Here is a 22,351-nt window from a genome sequence, read left to right on the forward strand (position 1 = left end):
TAATAGGGGTGAATATCTTATCCACTGTTCAGGCTACAGACTTTAATTTCTTTGTTTTTAGAATGAGTTGTATTCTTGCCTTCTGTGCCTGGTGTTCCCAAGTCCATAGGATCTCTAGTCAAATTTATCTTCAGAATAAATAACTCTTTACTTACGTGTGTTGGGAAGGGGTACTTTCTGGTTTTGTGATATGGAGGAAGAATTTACAATCATACTTCTCGTTGTTTTTCCCAGCTTTATTGGGGTTTGATTGACAAACAAATTATATATATATATATATATATATATATATATATATATATATATATATATTTAAGGCGTACAACTTGATGTTTTGATATACATAAATTGTGAAATGATTACCATAATCAACGTAATTAAACTGTTTGATGACCTCCTATAGTTACCTTTTGTATGTGTGGTGAGAACACTTAAGATCTACTTGTTTAGTAAATTTCAAGTATAATACAGTATTGTAAGCTATAGTCACTATGCTGTACATTAGATCTGCAGAACTTATTCATCCTGCCTAACTGAAACTTTGTACTCTTTGACTAACATCTCCCCATTCCCCACCTGCCTGCGAGCCCCTGGCAACTATCACTATGATCATGCAGCATTTGTCTTTCTGTATCTGGCTTATTTCACTTAACATAACATACTCCAGGTTCATTCATATTGCCACAAATGGCAGGATTTCCTTCTTTTTAAAAGCTTAATAATATTTTGTTGTATGTATATACCACAATTTCTTTATCCATTCATCTGCTGACAGACATTTGGGTTGTTTCCATATCTTGGTTATTGTGAATAATGCTGCAATGAACTTGGGAGTGTGATCCTCCTGTTGTTATTCCCAGTGTTAACTCTACCTTTGAAAATACCTGGTAGATCCACTACCTGACTTAATCTGGGTTCTTCAGTGTGAGCCAGCCTGCTGTCATTGGCCTATCTTTCTATAGGCAGTCAAGTTTCAACATCCTTTATACTAAGTGAGTTGCGAAGTACCCATCTGCTTTCTGTTGTCCAAAAATTTGAAGTCATTTCCCCTCTGTTTTCTTTTTTTGTCTTTATGGAATTATATAATTTTAAATTGATTTACTATTATTTTAGTCAGGTTTGGAAAAAGAAATAGAAATACATGCATTTATTCAATTTACTACATTTAATCAGAATTGCTAGGATTTCTCTGATCTGGTAGGACAAAATAAGTTTTTTTCCTTGCATTTATATTTCATTGCTTGGATCAGTGACTAAGTACATGAATTAGAAAATAAACTTGGTGGGGATAGGTAACAATTTTCTTTTTAAAAATCACTATATATTGATTTAATATAGGGTAATATACTCTGTAGATACCAATACGTATAAAGTGAATTGACTAAATATATATTGAACATATTTGTTTTCCTTTTCTTTCCTATATGTGAATAAATTATATTTTGAAAGTAATGCAATTTAAAAATCTTCAAAATAGATGTTTTTCAACTCACTTCAGGAATCTCCCTATCTCCCTTCCACAAATATCTTGCATTCTACTCTGTTATGCTTTATATTTCAGATCCTTGCCTTGAATAATCCTTGTAGTCACATTACAAATGAGCCGATTTCATTTATTCAGTAATATATATTGAGTGTGTACGAGGCACTGGGCTAGGCACTGGGGAAACAGCAGTGAATTAGAAGTATGGTCTCTGTTTTCGTGGAGTCTTATAATCTTATAGGAGGGAAAAGATATTTATTATAAAACGAATTATATGAAATGTGTTTAGACTAGATAGGGAGATACAGTGTTCTTAGTGCACACACAGAAGCACCTAACCTAGAGTAAGTGACATTATCCTAAGATTAATGGAAAGCTACAAAAGAGCTTTTATGCTTAATTTTGTATATGTGATGCTGTGTATAGAATGGATTGCTTAGGGGCAAGCCAGAAGATGTATAAGACTAGATGCTTAGCTTTTATTATCCAGCAAAGTGATGATGATGATGATCAGGAATAGCATAAAGAATCTGCGAGAGAGAATTGACTGTGCTATTAATAGGATGGAAAAGGAAATGAGGAAAAAAGGAAAATCAAAGACAGCTGTTAAAAAGGCTTATATTTAATTTTTTGGAATTATCTGGCAGTGAATTCTAGAAAAGGATCCAAATTGAGAGTTTAGATGGATATGTATATGCTATGGTTTTTAATATTTTTAAATATAACTTATACATTTAAATATTTTTCCTCCAGAAGAAAATTACTAAAGTAATATGCAAGCCTGACACTAACTTCTAAAACCTGTCTCTTTCTTATTTAATATTCAGTGCAGGCAAGTGAATCATATTATTATATTAACACAGTAATTATGATTGAAAACTTTAATTCTTTAGCAAGGAAAGATGTTTTGGATTAAAATATGATATTTGAAGATGATCTCAAAATTTCTGGAAAACAAAATTTTGGGCAATTAGGGGAACTCTGGTCATAACTATAGGGTGAATATTGCTTTTGAAAGTTTCAGATTAATGAGAAATGCTCAGTGTTATGAAGAGTACATCACCTACAAAGCTCTTAATTCTGACTTGCAGCCATATCATTATTATGCTGATCATGAAAAATCTTATATCCTTTGTAGTATGTTCTTTGCCCTTCAAACTTTTAACTATTGGGATAATTCATTTACTTATTCCCTACTTTGTTTCAGCCTTGGCTTGCAAGGCCCAAGAGCAATTGAAACAACTTACAAAGACATTAAGTTCAATAAGATTAAAAACAAAATATGAGAAAAAAATCAAGAAGAATAAAAAATAGGGAAGAAAAATAACATGAAGTCATGCATAAGAATATAAGTATGTATAGTATTCAGTCCTGTACAGTTGATAAAATTAGGCAGAATCTTAGCTGAGTTTCCAGAGTCAATGAAAAGAGGAAACATGATCTGTTACAAGATATTTATAATATTTTAACAAAAAGATCACATGGGAAAACTTTTGATGAACTACTGAGACCTGAGAGAGAATTCTCCTGAGGATTAAGATAAAAGAACTATTGTGTGTGACATGGTTTTTATCATTCAAAAAAATTTATAATAATTTAGTTTTTCTTCCACCAAAAGAAAATTACTAAAGTAATATGCAAGCCAAATATATTCTCTATATTCTCATAACATCCTTCTGTGTATAATAACATCTTAATGTTATTATACTGTGTTAATATAATGTTAGTATAATGTTAGTATAATGTTATTATACTGTGTTAAGTATAATAACATTATACTTAATGTTATTATACTGTGTATAATAACATCTATATCAGTGTTATTATAATACTAAAGTTAAATTTGCTAGGAATTCACACTATTCATTTCACAGCCTAGCTGGCACCCTGGATAAAGTTTAGAAAAGCTAGATATGTGTTTTCCAAAGTGTATTCAATGGCACATTAATGTTATAGGTTAATAAGAAGCTATGTGAGTAAAGAGTTGCATGATCATTGGGAATTGCTAGGATAAAAAGAAAATAAACAGATTTTTTATAGGAGTATTCTGTAGCATTTTTATTAATAGCATGCATCATTGTTAATATTCAAGAGGGATTTTTCACATTGCATGTCCAAAGATTTTTTTTGTCCTCCAAACAATTTTGAGTGGATCATCTACCCAGAGTAGTGTTTTGAGGGAGATTGTTTGAAAAATAGTTTCTCAGAAGAATAAAGTGAATATTTAACCTTCAGCTAGTCCTCCATGAATGTAAAGAAATTTCTTAAAACAAGTGAACAGCAGAGTTTAATACTGCATTTTGGGGGAGCCTGTGTTCTCTGCTGATCAAAGGTATATGGAGATGTTTTTGTTGATCAGTGTCTGACTGAGAGGTTGTTATTCTTTAATAAATACTAACACAGCTCACAATATGTGACTGAATTATAGATAATGGTTCAGACTTTGCCCTTGAAATGGGCTAATTTTATTCACTTGGACACAAGGACAGAGGGTTTGGTACTATAGTAGAGAAGGACAGCGGGATTTTTTTGGTTTTATTTTCCGAGACAGAGTCTCACTGTGTTGCCCAGGCTAGAGTGAGTGCCGTGGTCAGCCTAGCTCACAGCAACCTCAAACTCCTGGGCTCAAGCAATCCTCCTGCCTCAGCCTCCTGAGTAGCTGGGACTACAGGCATGCGCCACCATGCCCGGCTAATTTTTTCTATATATTTTTATTTGGCCAATTAATTTCTTTCTATTTTTAGTAGAGACAGGGTCTCCCCTTTGCTCAGGCTGGTTTCCAACTCCTGACCTTGAGCAATCCTCCCACGTTGGCCTCCCAGAGTGCTAGGATTACAGGCATGAGCCACCATGCCTGGCCAGGACAGTGGTTTTGAATATACTTCAAAGTGTTACCAGTTGCCTATTATATCCATTTATATATATATATATATATATATATTCCATCAGGGTGTTATTAAAATTACTAGTTTTAAGTGGTATAACGTTTTATGAGTCTTCTAATATTAGTTGCAAAATAGAACTTGTGGAAATTATTCATTTGTTACATAAAATAGTTAGAAATCAAATATTGGAAGACCTGTTCTAAAAATTATTGAGTTTTAGAGAAATTACTTTTAATCTTTCTGATAGACATAATAAGATTTTTTATCTGTCAAGACGTCAAAGTCCGGCAATAAAATTTCATGAGTTCAGGGGTAGGATTTTAGATAAGAGAACAGTAGTAAGTTAACTTATTTTCAAAAGCATAGGTATTTGCATTCATTTGAATAGATTATGACAAATTTATTTCTAATAATAGATGGCTTTTCTGCTCTTAGTTTGCTGCATGTAAGGGAGTAGTTGGAGATAACAACAAAACCAGATGTGTTAGGTTGCTGGCTGTGTAATTTACTAATTATACAATAAAGTCTCAGCCATTTATCAGCTACTATTTATTTTACCACACATAATTTATGCTAAAATGAAGAACACTATAAAATGATAATACTGGACTAATCTCCTTAGGTTGGTTATCTGAAATTCTAGAATTTCTATGCCAATGTGTTAACCTTAAGTCTTAGATTTTGGGTTACTCCTGACTCAAGAGTTTTTATCATTGGTTTCTCACATGATTTTGTTGCTTTTAACTATGAAACACTTAAATGTGTTATTTATAAATAACATTTGAAATGATACTACAAAGTTTAGCGACTATCTTAAATCTATTGCATGAACATAAAAAAAGCACTCATTATTATATTTTTTTATTCTTTCATTGCTTAATATTCTATACCAATTTCTATAGAAATCTATATAAATCTCTGCTCAGCACATGAAATAACAATTATAGAATTTTCACTATTAAGAGTAACTTTGAAATATATCAACTTGTTACAAAGTATAAGTAATAAGAGAAATACTTGCTGCTGCTTGAACAAAAATGTGTTCTTGGGTTGACATTCGCAGATATTGAAAAAGAATCATTTTTGAGAGTGAACAGTACTGTAAAGTTTCATTTCTATTTTATCTCAGGACTGTTTCTACTGTGACTGAGAGAGATCATATCAAGGTTAACTAAATTTCATGAGGTTTAACATAAAAATGAAGAAAAAGGAGTCCAGGAAACTCAAAGCTGTTTGTTCTTTTCTTAAATATAATTATAAAAGAAAAAGTAAAAAAGAAAAAAAGCATGGATCAGATATTTTCAAAAAATTAAAACATTCGAGGATGCATAAATTATTGAAACCTCACTGTACCTAGAATCTGAGCCTTCTGAAAGGAAAAGGTGGTGAACTAGAGTCCCAAACAAAGTTAATTTTAATAAAGGATTTGTTTTGATGATAGAACTGCTGAAGTCCTTAAAGAAATTCCCCTAAAACTATAAAGAAAGTAATCCTTATGAGAAGGCATATACAAAAATAAGATGGAAGTTGTTGGAAAGCCATTTTTCAAAGTATATTTTATGGGATAAAGGTTTACTTTAAATTTATATTGCACATTCTTTCAAACACTACCTACTACCCTTAAGCCATCTCAAGTATCTGAAATTATTTCCTGTGGGGAAGGTGCCACATTCTTCTACTTACACTTACGGTGAAGAAAATTTAAAGAGAAAATTGTACCCTAGAAGTAGAGTGTTTTTGTTACATCGTGTGAGCAACGACAGAACAGGAACAGTTCCATGACTTTAGTTCTACCTGTATCTAATTTGTTTAGTTTATGTACTCGGTGCCTTTCCCACATAAGTAGAATAAATAGTTGCATTTTAGTAATGAATCTAAATATTCAAGTATTTAAAAGGCTAGCCCTCAGGACTTAAAGGAAAAATGACTTTGAAGATACATAAAGTATGTTTTTATTCCCTGGAGGTGAACTGAGACTTACAGCCATAAGAGATGACCTTAATCACGGCATTACATTCAATTTTGATTGTAAAAGCAACCTAGATTGCGTCAGAACCTTGGAAAAGTCATGGGAACTGTTTCTGAGAGAGATCACAAACTGTATTTTTATTTTAAGAGAGGAGGAGGGAAGTGTTGGAGCTCACGTAACTATGAGAGGGTGATTACTTCTGTTGTGATCCCTGATGACATTTAAACTAAAAGAAACATTTTATCAGATTGGATAGTTTTCAGTTGTTTTTCTTTTCAATTCCTCTCTTTATTTATTTTACAGTGGATGGAACTGAGGTTCAACACTCTGGCAAAATGCCCACACTGCAAAAAAATGTAAGTTCCCTATCATTGGAAATACCATTAAGTATTTGAGAACTATTTAGAGTTCAGAATACCCAAGTAGATTTTGATTTTAAGACATGCTATAGAATGAATGCATGCTTAATATATTTATGTTTTTTAAGACTAAAAATCATCCTTAAGCTAATTGATATATTCCATTTTGAAATTAAAATGATTTTCTTGATTATCATTCTCTAAAGGGAAATAAATCTAAGAAAGTGAAATTGCTAAAAATTATCAGTAACTTAGTAAGGATTTCCAAATGTCCTAAGAGGTTACAATCTATCACAATTAATCTAAAATTTATTTTTATAAAATGGGCTGTAATCGAGGGGAAAATCCAAATTGTTTTAGAGTTCATAATTAGGTGGTTAATAGCCTTTTTCATCTCTTGTCTGGTAAAATTATCACCAACAGCAAAGTTTGTATAATTATTTGTCTGTCTTAACAATTCAGTCTTTTTCTCTCTATTCCCAATTGGTGTACCTGTGTAAAATAACATAAGGCAATATAAAAATGGGAAATAATATAAGACATTTTGATTAAAGACATTTTGTGGCAGCTGTGTTGGGGGTCCCAAGATTCCTTGATTTTCTAGGAGAACTTACAGGAATTTGTATAGAGTTGTATTCACAGACATGATTTATTACAGCAAAAGTATTATAAAGCAAAATCAGCCAAGGGAGAAGGCACATGGGACAATGTCTAGAGGAAACCAGGACAAACTTCCATAGTCCTTTCCTACTGGAGTACTCCAGCAATGAGTTGTTAGCACATATGTAAAATGTTATCTACCAAGGAAGCTCTTTAGAAACTCAGTGTCCACAGTTTCTATTGGAGCTGGTCACCTACTACCTAGCACAAACCAAATGTCCCAGAAGGAAAGCAGGTGTTTAGCATAAACCATATTGTTTACACAAACAACTGACACTTAATAAACCACTCTTAGCAGTTAGGGAATAGTGGGAACTCTCCCAAAATCTAAGTTCTCAGATGCCAGCTAAGGGCTAACCTTACAAGTAGGACTTTCTAAGGATAGCAGTCCCAGGCCTGTTACATTCTTTCCTGCACAACATCTATTTGGATAACATCCTTTTAATTAAAACATTCTTCTGTTTGCCACTTATATTTGTGAATTATAACTTAACCAAGGGAAATTAAGCTGCAGGTTTTGACAATTCAATTTTTATAATTGAAAATATGGGATCATACTTTAATTTGTGTGACGTTAGTATGATACAAATACCTTATCTACTTTGAGAGTCAAGAGATTCCAAGCATGGTTTCTAGGAGAAAATAATTAAAAAGTGTCTGAAAAGTAGAGTATGTGTAACAAAATATCTCTATCTCTGCTAGCTCTCATTCCAACTAATGGTAAATGCAGCCTTATGAGAATAGCTTCTTTACAGCATATTTTAGCTTCTAAAGAACAGATATTTTCTTTTTTATTTGTGAAATTAATCATTCAAATCCAAATTCTTAAATTTATTGAATCTAGTAGAAGTGTGTACATGGAGAAACAAAGAGGCTAACCCTAAATAAGTAAAGAGGAAAATATATATGTGTTTGAGGGACATTCCCACACTCCTCCCTCAATGTATGTGACTATGCAAGTGAATGATAAGTATTTTGGTCTATTATCTGTGTTTTCACAAAAATGTACAAAATTAAATTGCAGATATTTTTTCTGAGAACATTAAATTGGATTGAAAAAACTTACAGAAAATGAAAACCAGAGACTTCTTGTGGTTAGCAGATTGTGTGCTAAGCGCAGTGGTAGTTGCTTTATATATGCATATGTACTCACTGTAATCTTTACAGCAATCCTGGAATACAGGGATTATTATCCTCATTATACAGATGAGAAACTGTTAAGAAAGGTTAAAGATTTTTGCTCAAGGGACTTGCTTATTTTAGTACAATGGCAATATTTTTGCTAATAATAATGAAGTATTGAATGTTTAGATACTCTGTGATTTGTTAAATCATCACAAGGCCGTGTATTAATATGAAGAAGAATTTGTCTCAACTACTTAGGGAACAACTTACATAGAAATTCACATGGACTAAATCAGCTTAAACATTATTCTGAGAGGAAGGTTTGTAGAACTGCAGTCACATGCTAAACATGGGAGGACTCGGGACTTTCATTACTTACTTGAGTGCAGACACTGTTGTCACATGAACACTCCTAATTGCTATCTAGATTTCTTTTTTTTTTCTTTTTTGAATTTTTTTTCATAACAAAATGATTGGCCATCTGTTGGATTAAGATTCTGAGACTGAATTTTATTTCTTTTTTTTTTTTTTTTTTTTGAGACAGAGTCTCACTTTGTTGCCCAGGCTAGAGTGAGTGCCCTGGCATCAGGCTAGCTTACAGCAACCTCAAACTCCTGGGCTCAAGCAATCCTGCTGCCTCAGCCTCCTGAGCAGCTGGGCCTACAGGCATATGCCACCATGCCCGGCTAATTTTTTCTATATATATTAGTTGGCCCATTAATTTCTTTCTGTTTATAGTAAAGACAGGGTCTCACTCTTGCTCAGGCTGGTTTCGGACTCCTGACCTTGAGCAATCCGCCTGCCTCGGCCTTCCAGAGTGCTAGGACTACAGGCATGAGCCACCACGCCTGGCCTGAATTTTATTTCTTTAAACACAAATATCCTAAAATTATTTTTAAGTCACAGGAGTTACTAAATTATTACTGTGAAACAAATGTGTAATGTGCTTATTTCACAAAATGTGTGGGGAAAGTTTCCCCAGAATTCCAAAGACCAAGGGAGCGTTTTCTCTCATCCAGCACTGTTTCTTACCCCTGCAGTAGCTGGGACTATTGCAGCTGAAGGCAATGTTTTCTTTTAATTGAGCAGCTGTGGCCACCCCTGGACTAGAGAGGTATTAAATAGTTCTAGTGTTCTGAAATATAGCTTGGACTATATTTCCATGCAAATGTTATAAGGAACCTAAGACTGGTAGAGAAACTTATTTAATCCATGATAATTATAATTGAATATTATCTCTTTCACATCACACTTGTACTCCTGTATGAATCACCTCCCACCCTTTTAAACACTAGACCCTTACTCTCAAATGTTAACCTTTTATGTTGCCATTTCATGCTATATTTTATAATTATTCATCAATTCAACAAACAGTTTTGTGCTAGGTATGGGCTATTTGAAATAAAGGATATAATCTTGTCTTTAAGGAACTTAGTCTTGTAGACACTAGAAGGAGAATAGACAACTACAAATAAGTTTTTTAGTGCTTTGCAAGAGGTATAGCCAGCATGCTCTTCTATGCAGAATACCTAATCCAGATTGGAGGGAAAGGAAGTATGAGAGAGGGTTTTTGGGAGGGAGGTTGACAACCATCTCAAGATATTTTTCACATAATTCCCACTTATCTTTCATTACTTAGTTCATATATCACTCCCTCCTGTGTAGATGTTCTACTAAGGAAATGGAATAGGGAGGATTGAATGTAAAGGGATAAGAGAGAAAGATTAGGGTCAAGGATGACCTTATTTCCGAGAGGCTGTAGAACCACTTACTAAGATAGGGAATGCGGTATCTAGAAGAAATGTGTCTGGCTGAGGATGATAAATTCATTTTGAACATATTAAATATAAGGGGAGTCCGGGTTTGCTCGATTGGCTGAGTCTTCATCCTATCCATCTGCTTTTCCAATCAGCAGTCTTGGATCAATATGGCCATGGCTTCTCCTTTCCTTTACCAAGATAACTGAGAGCTGAAAAAATTCTATATTGATTAGCTCTTTACAAACGTATAGCTTTATACTTTAGCTAAACCCTTATTCTATATTCCTTTTTTATGTGCTTGATTTACTGCCTCCTCCATTCCCCCAAACAGCTGTTTCTAGATATTTACTGTTCTTCTTAAACCCCCAACCTCAGTATCCCCAACTCTCCCAGTCTCAGCCCATGAGCTGCCTCCTATCTCTCTAAGACAATTGAGGCTGTCTGTGAACTCCTTTATTTTTTACACTCCCCACCCATAAACTTGTCTACGTCTATGCTCACTCATTTCCTCTTCTCAGAGAGATGTAGGTCTCTTCTTTCCAAGGCTTATGTCCCCATTTGATTATGGCATCCCATTCTGTCTGGAGTAAAGCACAATAGGTTATCAGGCCCCATTAGGCCACTGAATTTGCTCTGATAAAATTCATATCCCAATTACAAAATCTGATAGTTTGGTCCTCATCTTGCTTGTTTTCTCTGTAACATTTGGTTCTGTTGATTATCCTGGGTGTGCAATGGTTAATTTTAGGTGTCAATTTGACTAGACTAAAGAATACCTAGAGAACTAGTAAAGCATTACTTCCAGATACGTCTGTGAGGGTGTTTCTAGAGGAGACTGGTGTGTGAGTTGGTGGACTGAGTGGGGAGGATCTGCCCTTGATGTGGGCACACACCATCCAATTGGCTGGGGGCCTGCATGGGAAAAAAGAAAGGACGAGGAAAGGTGATTTTCTCTTCTTTTCTCCTGGAACTTGGATACTCTTCTCCCTGCTCTTGGATGGCAGAACTCCAGTTCTCTTTGGCTTTTGGACTTCAGGACTTGTACCAGCAGTCCTCCACGTCCTCAGGCCTTCAACTTCAGACTGAGAATTACACCAGCACCTTCCCTGATTCTGAGGCTTTTGGACTTGGACTGAACCATGCTACCCACATCTCAAGGTTTCCAGTTTACAGACAGCCTGGCATGGGATTTCTCAGCCTCCATAATCGCCTGAGCCAATTCTCCTAATAAATTGCCTCTTTATCTATCTATCTATCTATCTATCTATCTATCTATCTATCTATCTCTCTCTCTCTCTCTCTCTCTCTCTCTCTCTCTCTCTCTCTCTCTCTCTACCTACCTACCTATCTATCTACCTACCTATCTATCTATCTCCTGTTGGTTTGACCTCTCTGGAGCACCCTGACTAATACATTAGGATTTTTCCTTAAAATTTGTTCTTTTCCTGGTTTCCGATACTACTTTCTCTTGAGTTTCTCCCACTTCTCAGAACACTCCTTTGTTGGCTTCATTTCTTTTTCCAAGTTGTCAAATATTGCTGTATGCCAGGGTTGGAACTTAATCACATTATATCTGTGTTTTCTTTTATGTTCCTATGTTATTTATATGCCATTAAATCACTCCAGATCTTTCTTTGGGGCTTCAGATATAAATATACAATCTCTATTCACTATTCACCGATAGTTACTTCAACCTGATATCTCATGGTCATTTCAAACACAATCTGGTCAACTTCCCCACTTCCCTCTGTAAACTAATATTTCTTGTATGATGATTAATATATAACATTATTATATGTTATAAATTATATAATAATGTTATTATATGTTATATATATATCATAATATTATTATATGTTATATATATTTGTGTTGTCCCATCTGCCCAACTGACCAAGCCAGAAATCTAAATGTGTGTTTTCATCATTCTCCATCTTCAGATGGTAATGTGCTATCTATTCTGTCTCTTGACATTTCAATTCTATGCTCTTATTCTCACTATTTCTACTTTAGTTCATCCTGAAAGTTCATACTTTCAGCATCTCTCTGAAGACCACTGCAGTGGTTTTCTAATTTATCTCTTGGCCTTCAACCTTGCAGTTCTTTATCCATTTACTAGAATAATAGTCCCTAAATGCATATATCATTTTAAACTCCTTGGCTTTCGATCTTTTAGTAGTTCCCAAATTCATGGTCATGGCATGCAGTTATCCAGGTTGTTTATTGCACAACCCAAGAAGGTGCCATTTCCATTCTTAGGTTTGTCAATTTAGTGGCATATAAAGTATTATGAGGAAGGACTCAGAATAAAACCAAAAGAATTTACTTGCCATAAATGTACCATGTGGTTTACTATAGGCCTAGTGCCTAAAATCTAAAATCAAACTATAGGCAAAGTATATAAAGCCCTCTGGTTTTAAATCTTTGCCTAACTTTTCTGGTAGTATCTTTGTTTTCCTTCACCTCTACACACAACCCCCTATATCTCCCAGCCTCAAGAAATTCTTCTACTTCCATAAACATATTATACAGTTTCTTGCTTCTGTCCCTGAATCTTATCCTGCTAGCCCTAAAATGGCCTGGCTAGTTCCTTCTTCATCCCAATCTACCTGGAAAATACCTGTTTAACCTCACAAATTAAATTAGCTAAAACATCCCTTGTTTTTACTACTCATCTGCAGAAAACTTTCTCTGACAGAAAGTTTATTTTGCTGCTTGTTCATTGGACAATTCTTTTTTATACCTGAACAATGCTATTGTTCTAAGCTAAAATGACTGACTCCCTCATCCATTCACATTTTACTCTGTCCTTTAAGCCCCACCTAATAAATTCTTTCCTGGCTAACTCCTCTAAAAATTATAATGTTAAGAACATTGCTTGGCATCTTTTTCCCTTATCAATTTGTATAGCACTAGCTATTAGCATTTTCCAGATGTCCCTCGTAATCCTAGTATTCATAGAGTATTTTTGTAAAGGGGAAGGTTGATAATTTGAAGAGTGAATAGTTAGGTGTTTGGGAACATTGAATGATCTTTTCCTCCTGGAGATTCACTGTCAACATCTTTGCATATGCTCTTGACTTTCACATCATTGTAAATGCATAGCTCAGCTCACATGAAAGTTAAGAAAATCCCTAGGGACCAAAAATTAAAATGAAATGACAACTAAGGATATACTAAGGATATTTGCAAATGCTAGGAACCTAGAACCTTGAGTTTTAGTGTCCAGGTAAAGAATGAGAGGGAAAGCATTGGCCCAAAATAAAGTGGAGGGGGTTGGAATACCACTCCCTCCCAATAAAGTCCTTAAAGTACTATTCTCCAAGAAAAGAGTAAGTCAGGAAAAAAAATCCACCAGAAAAGATTACAAAGTGAATTTATAATAACAGTGAATTTAAATTTATATTTCATGTCATTTATAAGATCTAGAAAAGTGTCCCAGAAATCTATTTAAAGTGGTTTAGGTTGTTATCACTCTAGGGAACCTACGAAAAGCAAATAAAAATTCTCTGAGGATGAAGGCATCCCTAACCTCTGCATAGCAGGATTTCTTATGTTAAGATCTGCCAAAATAAGTTTTCCACAAAAATTGCTAACCATATGAGGAAACAGGTACCATAAGCATAATCAGCATTGATAAAAAAAAATAACAAAATTAGATTCCTAAAAATTTCAGATTTATAATTATTTTATACAGAATACGTTATAGCCATGTCAAAGATATTTTAAAAAGTAAAAATAAGAGAATCCAAATAAGAGATCATTAAAAAATGCCCAAGTACTCACAATACTCACAAAAGCCTGTACATGAGTGTCTGTAGCAAGTTTGACATATGCAACAGCTTGGATGGATTGAATTTGTGCTGAGTGAAAAATGGTAGTCACACAAGTTTACCGAAAATAAGATTTGATTTATGTAACATTTTTTGAATGATAAAATTTTTGAAATGGCAGCAGGTAATGGTGGTGTAGTGGGCACAGAATGCAGGCTGGGCAGAAAGGAGAGTGTGCTTACAAAAGGATCCTTACAGTGATAGACTGTTCTGTATCTTGACTATGGTGAGGGATGCATGAACCTACACATGTGATAAAATTGTGTAAAATTAAAACATGCATATACACATGAATGTAAGTAAAATGATAAATATGAATGTTGGTGAACTGTGTAAACATTAATATCCTATTAATAATATTGTATTTTAGTTTTGCAAGATGTTACCATTGGGGAAATTGGGTAGAAGTTACATGAAATCTCTCTGTATTGTTTATTACAACTACCTGTGGATCTATAATTGTCTCAAATATTTTAAGAAACTAGATATATTTAAAAAGAAACAATATAACTTCTATAAATCAAATGTTATTTTAAAATGCAATAGACAGATTGAAGAGCAGATCAGATAAAGCTGAAGACTAAAGTTGTGGATTGGAACATAGAGGTAAGCAAAGTAGCCAGAATCCCGCATAGAGTGACAAAGATGAAAGTAAGATTAAGAGAACATATATTCTAGGATGTCTAATATATATCTAATCTAAAAAGAAAAAAAAATACAGAATGGGGTAGGTGCATTCAAGAGATAATCTCTAAGAATTTTCAAATCTATGAAAGATAATTGTGAAAATGAATGAACTAGATCTTCACATATCATTATGGAAGGCTCATGTAGAGTATTATGCAAATAAAAAGGGCAAGTCACAGAAGCATACAGTTAACACAAACACATATAAAGTTTTAACACATGCAAAACAATATTATGTGTTATATATGTATTAAATATGTAAGACATTTTATTATTCATGTAGTAGGTGCTTGTTGGTCATTCCCTTATCCCTGTTATGAGATGGCTTCTGTGATTTGCCCTTTTTATTTGCATTTGAGTTGTAGTGTAGCAGTAGGTTATTTCTTTTCTGGGAAGACTTCTCAGAAGTAGGTACTGTTTCAGTTGAGTGATTAAAAAAGGGCATGGATTTTCTAAGCAGAATTCATGCATTGAAATTAATATTCTGAAGTGTATTCTCTTGGCTCACAAACCGCTCTAATATTCACTTAGAACCTTTGATTTATTCAATAAGTGATTCTAATAAGCTTAATTGGCTTCCAATGCATGGTAGATTAGAGACTGGCAGAGGCAGACACACAGGTAATAATAAGAAACAACAACCAGCTGCGAGGTCTAGGGCAGGAAAATCCACCAAATGGATGTATAGGAATTAAAGCCAAAAATAGTCTAAGGCTAAATGTAACACAAAGTCAATGAATCCTACATGCCCTAGTAATTCCAGATAGCAAGCTGGGCAGTACAGTCATTAATGATGGCCCCAGGTCATCCAGATATTGATGTTTAGGTTCAAGTACTCAGGAAACTTTATGATGTATTTTTGTAGCAAATTTCATCAATTTTTAAAGATATTTGAGAATTAAAGGATATAATTTTTATGCACAACTAACCTCTTTGGAATAGCACATTTCTAAATTATGCCTGTGTTTTACTTATTCAGCAGCCATTCCTTGAGAGAATACTGTGTTAGGCATGATATTGACACTGGCCACACAAAGGTGAATCAGATACTTTATTATGTCATTCATTAACACAGTGGCTGGCATATGGTATGTGTTAATAAATACATGTATATTTAGACAGAGAAGAAAGTCCTAATTTGGCTGTTTGATCTCTGCTATACTTGTATCATTTTGAAAATTACTAAAATTGGACGTGGAAACAGCTAAATACTATTGGATTTGGAATTTCAGTTAAGAAGGATGATAGCAATATATACTTTTATAAGTTTCCTAGAGACTTTTTGGCAGTATGTATTAAAGGATTTTAAAAAGTTTAACCTGATTAACTTTGTAATCCTAATTCTAAGAAAAAAAAAGCCTTAAGAAAATGATGAAAAAAAAGCACAATGCTTTTAAATGATGCTTTTGTGGCATTATTTATCATAATGAAAAAACACTTTTAAGTATAGCATAGCAGAAAATTGGTTAATTATGTTATATCCATCCATCAGAATTCCAGTTTGACAGTACTTCATGATATAGGAAAATTCATGGTAAGTTACAAAAAATGGCTAGAGGAAAATATGCCAAAATGTTGAATGACTATTTTATGGTAGTGGGATTATAGGTAATTTTCCTTTTTATTCTTTACTCTATTTTCCAAATTTTCTACACTAAACGCATATCATTATAACTGTGAAAAAAATCAAATGCTATTTGTAAGATAGGCCTGATTTTCCATTCTAGGGTAGATGTTTTTGGAAATAAACTTTTATCTTGGACGATTATTAGAGACCACAATGGATTTTTGTGGATATTATCAATGAGCAAAGCTTGAACTTTGTGTAAAGCCACAATACCATAAATTCACCATTTATGATTTTGTCACTCATTAAAAATGATATTTTTATGCATGTTCTTATCTATAAAGCTGAATAAATGAATAAAAGTATACAAAATAATGTTATTAAATCCATGGATAAGAATTCACAAAGATGAAATGGAAAATCTTTATGTAAATACTTAATGTTCTCTTTTGCTTTCATGACTTTGCAGCTCCTCAGTGGGTAGTGCACTTCCGCGAAGACGCTGCTGTGCATATATTACCATTGGAATGATATGCATTTTCATTGGAGTTGGATTAACCGTGAGTATTACTTTGTTATTAGAAATCTTTCCTCTCAACTTTATCAATAGTCAGTGATGAGACTTGGGACAACATTCAGTGATCCCTGAAGAGGCTGCCTCTTTGGCATGCCAAGCCCCAAACCTTCTGAAGGACTGTGGGCAATCAGAAACTCAATCCATTGACCTGGGGTTTTGCTTTTGTTTTTGTTTTTTTGTTTTGCTTTTTTGTTTTTGAGGCAGAGTTTTGCTCTGTCACTTGGGCTGGAGTGCAGTGGTGTCATAATAGTTCACTGCAACCTCAAACTCCTGGGTTCAAGCAATTTTCCTGCCTCAGCCTCCCTAGTAGCTGGGGCTACAGGCGCGTGGCACTATATCCAGCCAGTTTTTTCTATTTTTTTATAGAGACAGGGTCTCACTCTTGCTCAGGATGGTCTTGAACTCCTGGCCTCAAGCAATCTTCCTGCCTCAGCCTACCAAAATGCTAGGATTATAAGCCTGAGCCACCATGCTCAGCCCATGGACCTGTTTTTAATGGAACTTTCCCATCCAGGTGAAATGATGTCTTTAGACGCCTCTGAAAGTCCTTGCCATTGGGGACTTTACCATCCATTTAACAAAAACCTATTTGTTTTTATTTAGTTCTAGAACAAATTTTGCTTGGCCTCAGGGTATCTTATATTCAGAACAACATTCTTTCAACTGTGGAGAGATCTAAAAAATCATTCTTCTCTTTATTCAAGTCAAGCAGAGATTTACTGCCCATATGAAGATGGCTGGCTTATTTTGAGAGGAGACTGAAGCTAAGCAGTTAGCATTGGTATTATGCCAGCAGAGGAAGGAACTGATCTGTTTTGCTGCCATTTACTTTCCATGTTCCTTTGTTCCTCAGTTAGTACACCTGGTCCCATATTATTAGCAATGTCTTACTGTGTCCCATGGGAACAAGAAGTTACACAGATTAAACTCCTTTTAGAGATAACATATTTTAATGCAGTTTGTTTACTTCATAAAATTTTTACTTAATATAAGTAGCAATATTGTCTGCCAGTTATAGTCAACAGATACACCTACTCTCATTTTATTATATAAAGACTTTGTGGCTTTAGTATGGGAATATATTTCATAAAAACACAAATTCTGTAAGCAAATTTTTTTAAAGTTTCTAATATTTTGTTTTTATATTGGTTTTTGTTTTAGGTTGGCACCCAGGATTTTGCAAGGAGATTTCATGCAACCTATGTTTCTTGGGCAATAGCTTATCTCTTAGGTTTGATCTGCCTTATCCGAGCTTGTTACTGGGGAGCCATAAGAGTCAGTTATCCAGAACACAGTTTTGCATAAGCTTGCTTATGATTCAGTGATGCAGGTGAGAGTGTCTAGCAGTTCTTGATAAGCTACTCTGGACATCTTTAAATTATTTATCCTAATGGATTCCATTCTGATTTATGTATAATCATTTCAAGACTTTGGGAGTCTTTGATGAACAAATGCTCATTGCACTACATTATATGCAAATAGTTTGTTTTGCTGCTAGGATCTCAAATTGGAACAATAAAGCTGTGTTTTCATGTTCGTTTACATCTCTTAAAGATATTTTTGGATTTGTTACCAAACATTACATATAATAGCAGCCTTTCATTATTTTTAAATCAGTTATTTCATTACTTGCTGATCTGTGAGTATTCCCAAGAAGTGTTTATAAATGTTTCTACAATAGTTTCACCTTTATACTTACATTTTAATTAAACAGTATCAAAATTGCTTGCTTAAAATCTAAGCAATATGCATTTTGCTTGAACTGCTTACAGTAACTTTAACCTAAGATTATAGTGACCTTATTCAGGAAAAATAATTTAGTGTACCTTCAAAGACTTGACATTCTTGTCAGAGAAAAAAGAACATTTCTAGATACTGTATGCTTGTTTTTTTGTTGTTTGTAGAAAGATGCAATATTTTGGTAGTAATTTAAAATACAAGAATGAAAATATTTATTTGTCCACAGTTGGAAATGTTGGATAAATGTCTTCTCTCGAAGATCACAGGACTTCTTATGTTTCATTTTTGTCATTTACCAGTTATAAAAGATCTGGTTTGGATTTATGGAATTTAATGTTAATCAGCTGTATGTATTCCTTTATAGGGACTGGAAGAAGTATTTCATGTAACATGTTTTGTAAAACTTAAACAATTTAATCAAAAATATATTTATATTGGGTTGTGCTCCTTTTCATTAGATCACGATAAATTTTTCTTATTGGGATAATTATGTACTACTTGTATATGAAGGGAGCCTATGACATTTTACATTAGCAAAAATGTTAGGTTAGAGGTACTCTTACCATTCTTCTCAAAAATAACTGATCAGATAATTATACAAATTATTCAAGAAAATAGATCACAAACAAAGAGCAACATTGTTTTCTAAGAATTCACTAGGATTTATGGAATCAGCTCTCGCACTGCCCATCTTTGCAGTTTTGAAAAATAAATTGCTTATTAAGAAGTAATATTCTAAAGTCTTTAATGTAATAGAATTAGCTGAGTAAGTTAATTGGTAATTCCAGGGATAAGACTAATATTTTAAATTATTTATGTTCCTGAATAGTTTAAAAATGTATTCATCAGAGAATTTGGAGCAAAATATACATGTAAACGTCACAGAGTAAATGATAAATGTATCAATGCAGTAGCTCAGGATTATATGTACCTTTGAAAATACACTAATAAAGATTATTGTTCAAAAGTTACCTTGTTCTATTCCATTAAAAAATAATGTTGTTTTCAAAATTTCCTTGAGATCTTTCTCTTAAGTTTTCATGTTTTAGAATATGTATGGTTCTTTATATAATATTCATTAATGTTTTCTGTTATTTTCATTATTTTATTTTTAAAATATAGGTTTTAAGTCCATTTGTAATACACTCGATGTGGGTATGGAATTATTTCTTTTCCTAATGGTTAGCAGCATTGTATATTGAACAATCCATTCTTTCCCACGTTGATTTGAAATCCCACACTAAATTATATGCTACATGATTGTATTCCTTCTGAAATACAAATCCATGAGAGCAAGAACCCTGGCAGTCCTGTTCACTGTTTTATTACCACTTAGAACAGTTCCTAATGTACAGTCTAGTGTATATGTGCTCAATATACATGAATGAAATATATGAATGAATAAATGAATGAATTGGTATTTTAAATTCTTATATATATTTGGGACTGTACTTTATATTTTGAACATTAATGTATATAGGTAGATATTTGTATAATATTTTCTTGGGTTAAGGAAAGACTTTTCAAGTAGAATGTAAAAGCAGAAGTAATATATGAAAGGATAGATAGAATGGATGATTAAGACAAAACAAACAAAAATCGTAAGTGAAGCCAAAAGACAAACTGATGAAGATTTTATAAAATAGTAGAAAGATTTAATCTTTATTGGAAGGGACTAAACACATGAAAAAGTAATTCACAAATAAAGAAATACAGTAGGAAATAAATACCATTGTTTTCAATTTATTAATAATCAAAGAATGTAAGTTAAAACAAAGGGATACTATTTTTCACTTGCCATATTAACAAATAATTTTAAACAGTAATAATATCCCTGTAATGTTGAGGATTTGGGGAAACAAACACACACACACACACACATTCATATTCTTTGACTTAGTGATTCTATCCCTAAGAATTTATTCTAAAGGTATTATGAATAAAGGAACAGATATATATACATAATGATGCTTATCACATTTCTGTTTATAATAGGGATTAAAAATAAGAAATAGTCCTAAAATCAAATAACATGGAATTGATGTAATAAATTATATCATATCTATTCTATGTAATAACAGGCAGTAATTACAAATATAATGAAAATTTTCATCTATTGATTTGGAAATGGTTCACAAAATATTATGTAATGCATAGAGTATGATCTACTTTTGGAAAAAATTATTTTATGTGTATGTATTAAAAAAACCTAAGGAAAATTAAACTCTGAAAAGTTAAGAGTGATCATCTCTGGGTGATGAGAGAGTAATGGATGAGAGAATAGTGATTTTTATTTTATTTTTGAAATACATTAATAATTAAAGAGTAAATTTTACTTTTGTAAATAGATAAGAATCGTAAGTGCTTACATACAAATGCTTACATCAGCATGTGTACATTTTTATTTTGATTCTTGAAGGATTTTACAATAAATTTACTAAAATCCAAACCAATGAATTTCACTGATGAAACAAATTTTAACATCAAGAAATACATATTTAAGCTTAGTCCTATATGAATTACCTAAAATTTTTAATTAATTAAATTCAAATTTTTGAAATTTTATATTCACGTTTTTGTTTGTTTAGTTTAAATAGAACATGTCTTCCAGTGCCTAGGGAACATAGAAAGTGCTGGGAAAAGGTTATTTGAAAGAATACACCAGAGCCACTAATTAGAAAAGGAAGGATTTACTTGTCCCTTGCTGTCCAAAGTACTAAAAATTGCCTAAGTTCTTCTTAGAAAAGAGGATAAAATTGGCACCATGATCAGGTATCCTTGAACATGTCATTTGTGAGTGTGTGTGTATAAAATATAGATATATTTCATTTTAGAGTAAAAGAAAGGAACCTAATAATGGCATGTGTCAGGTGCTATGCTAGCCTCACAACTTGTGCTGTTTAAATATTTACAGGAATCTAGGAAGCAAGTGTGGTATTCTTGTTTCTGTTTTATCACAGGAAATTGAGGTGCTACTCCCATAGATCTGAAGAAGTAGATTTTGAGTAGGATAGGAATCTGCATTAAAAACAATCACTCCCAGATGATTCTGTTGTAGGCTTTTCCTGGATCACACCCTGAGAAACACTGTACTACACTATGTTGAAAATATACTCACACATTTATATCCACTTTCTCTGGCATCCATATTTTCACATATAGAAAAAGCTATGATTGTATTTGAGTATAAATAATGCCATTTCTTTCATTTATCTTTTGTGTACTTTTGATATGGCTCTACTTGCACTCATATGCTAATAAAACTCTACAGCCTTTTCCATGTTCACGATCTGCATAAATTGCTATAAAATCTAAATTTTCATTTATTCAATATATGTTTCTGGTATGTACATGCACATATATGTAATAAGCTATGAAAAAAAAAGCCCTAGTGTTTGAATTGCCTTACATGTTTAATCTCCATGTCACAGTTATGATTCTACCATTGAAGAAGCTAAGAGAGGTTAAATAATTAAAGGTCACTCAGCTTATATGTGATGAAGCCAGCTGAAATAAAACAGCCTGTCTGCCTCCAAAATTGATCTGCTTTCCACTACATGAGATTTTACTGTGCTTTACTTTGTTGCGAATAACTTTTGAGTTTTGTGCCCCCTGCTGTTCATTGTCTGTAGCTCAGCTGTGGAAGAAAATAGAAAATGTTTGCCCAAAATATTCATTTTGAAAGAATACTCTAGTTTAAAAAATC

The 22,351-nt window shown here is 33.2% G+C and overlaps 1 protein-coding gene across 1 annotated transcript in view; it reads left to right on the top strand.

The window, feature by feature from the left end:
• The window catches only part of PIP4P2 (phosphatidylinositol-4,5-bisphosphate 4-phosphatase 2), a 48,154-nt gene extending 28,540 nt beyond the window's left edge, over nucleotides 1–19,614 (top strand). Inside the window, exons 5-7 of the mRNA XM_076005168.1 lie at nucleotides 6,641–6,693; nucleotides 16,798–16,888; nucleotides 18,067–19,614. Coding sequence (XP_075861283.1) covers nucleotides 6,641–6,693; nucleotides 16,798–16,888; nucleotides 18,067–18,210 — 288 coding nt within the window. The 3' untranslated portion in view covers nucleotides 18,211–19,614. The remainder of the gene's footprint in view (nucleotides 1–6,640; nucleotides 6,694–16,797; nucleotides 16,889–18,066) is intronic.
• The last annotated feature ends 2,737 nt before the right edge of the window (nucleotides 19,615–22,351 follow it).

The sequence above is a fragment of the Microcebus murinus genome, chromosome 7, assembly GCF_040939455.1.
Source record: "Microcebus murinus isolate Inina chromosome 7, M.murinus_Inina_mat1.0, whole genome shotgun sequence".
In the NCBI taxonomy this organism is placed as follows: Eukaryota; Metazoa; Chordata; class Mammalia; order Primates; family Cheirogaleidae; genus Microcebus; species Microcebus murinus.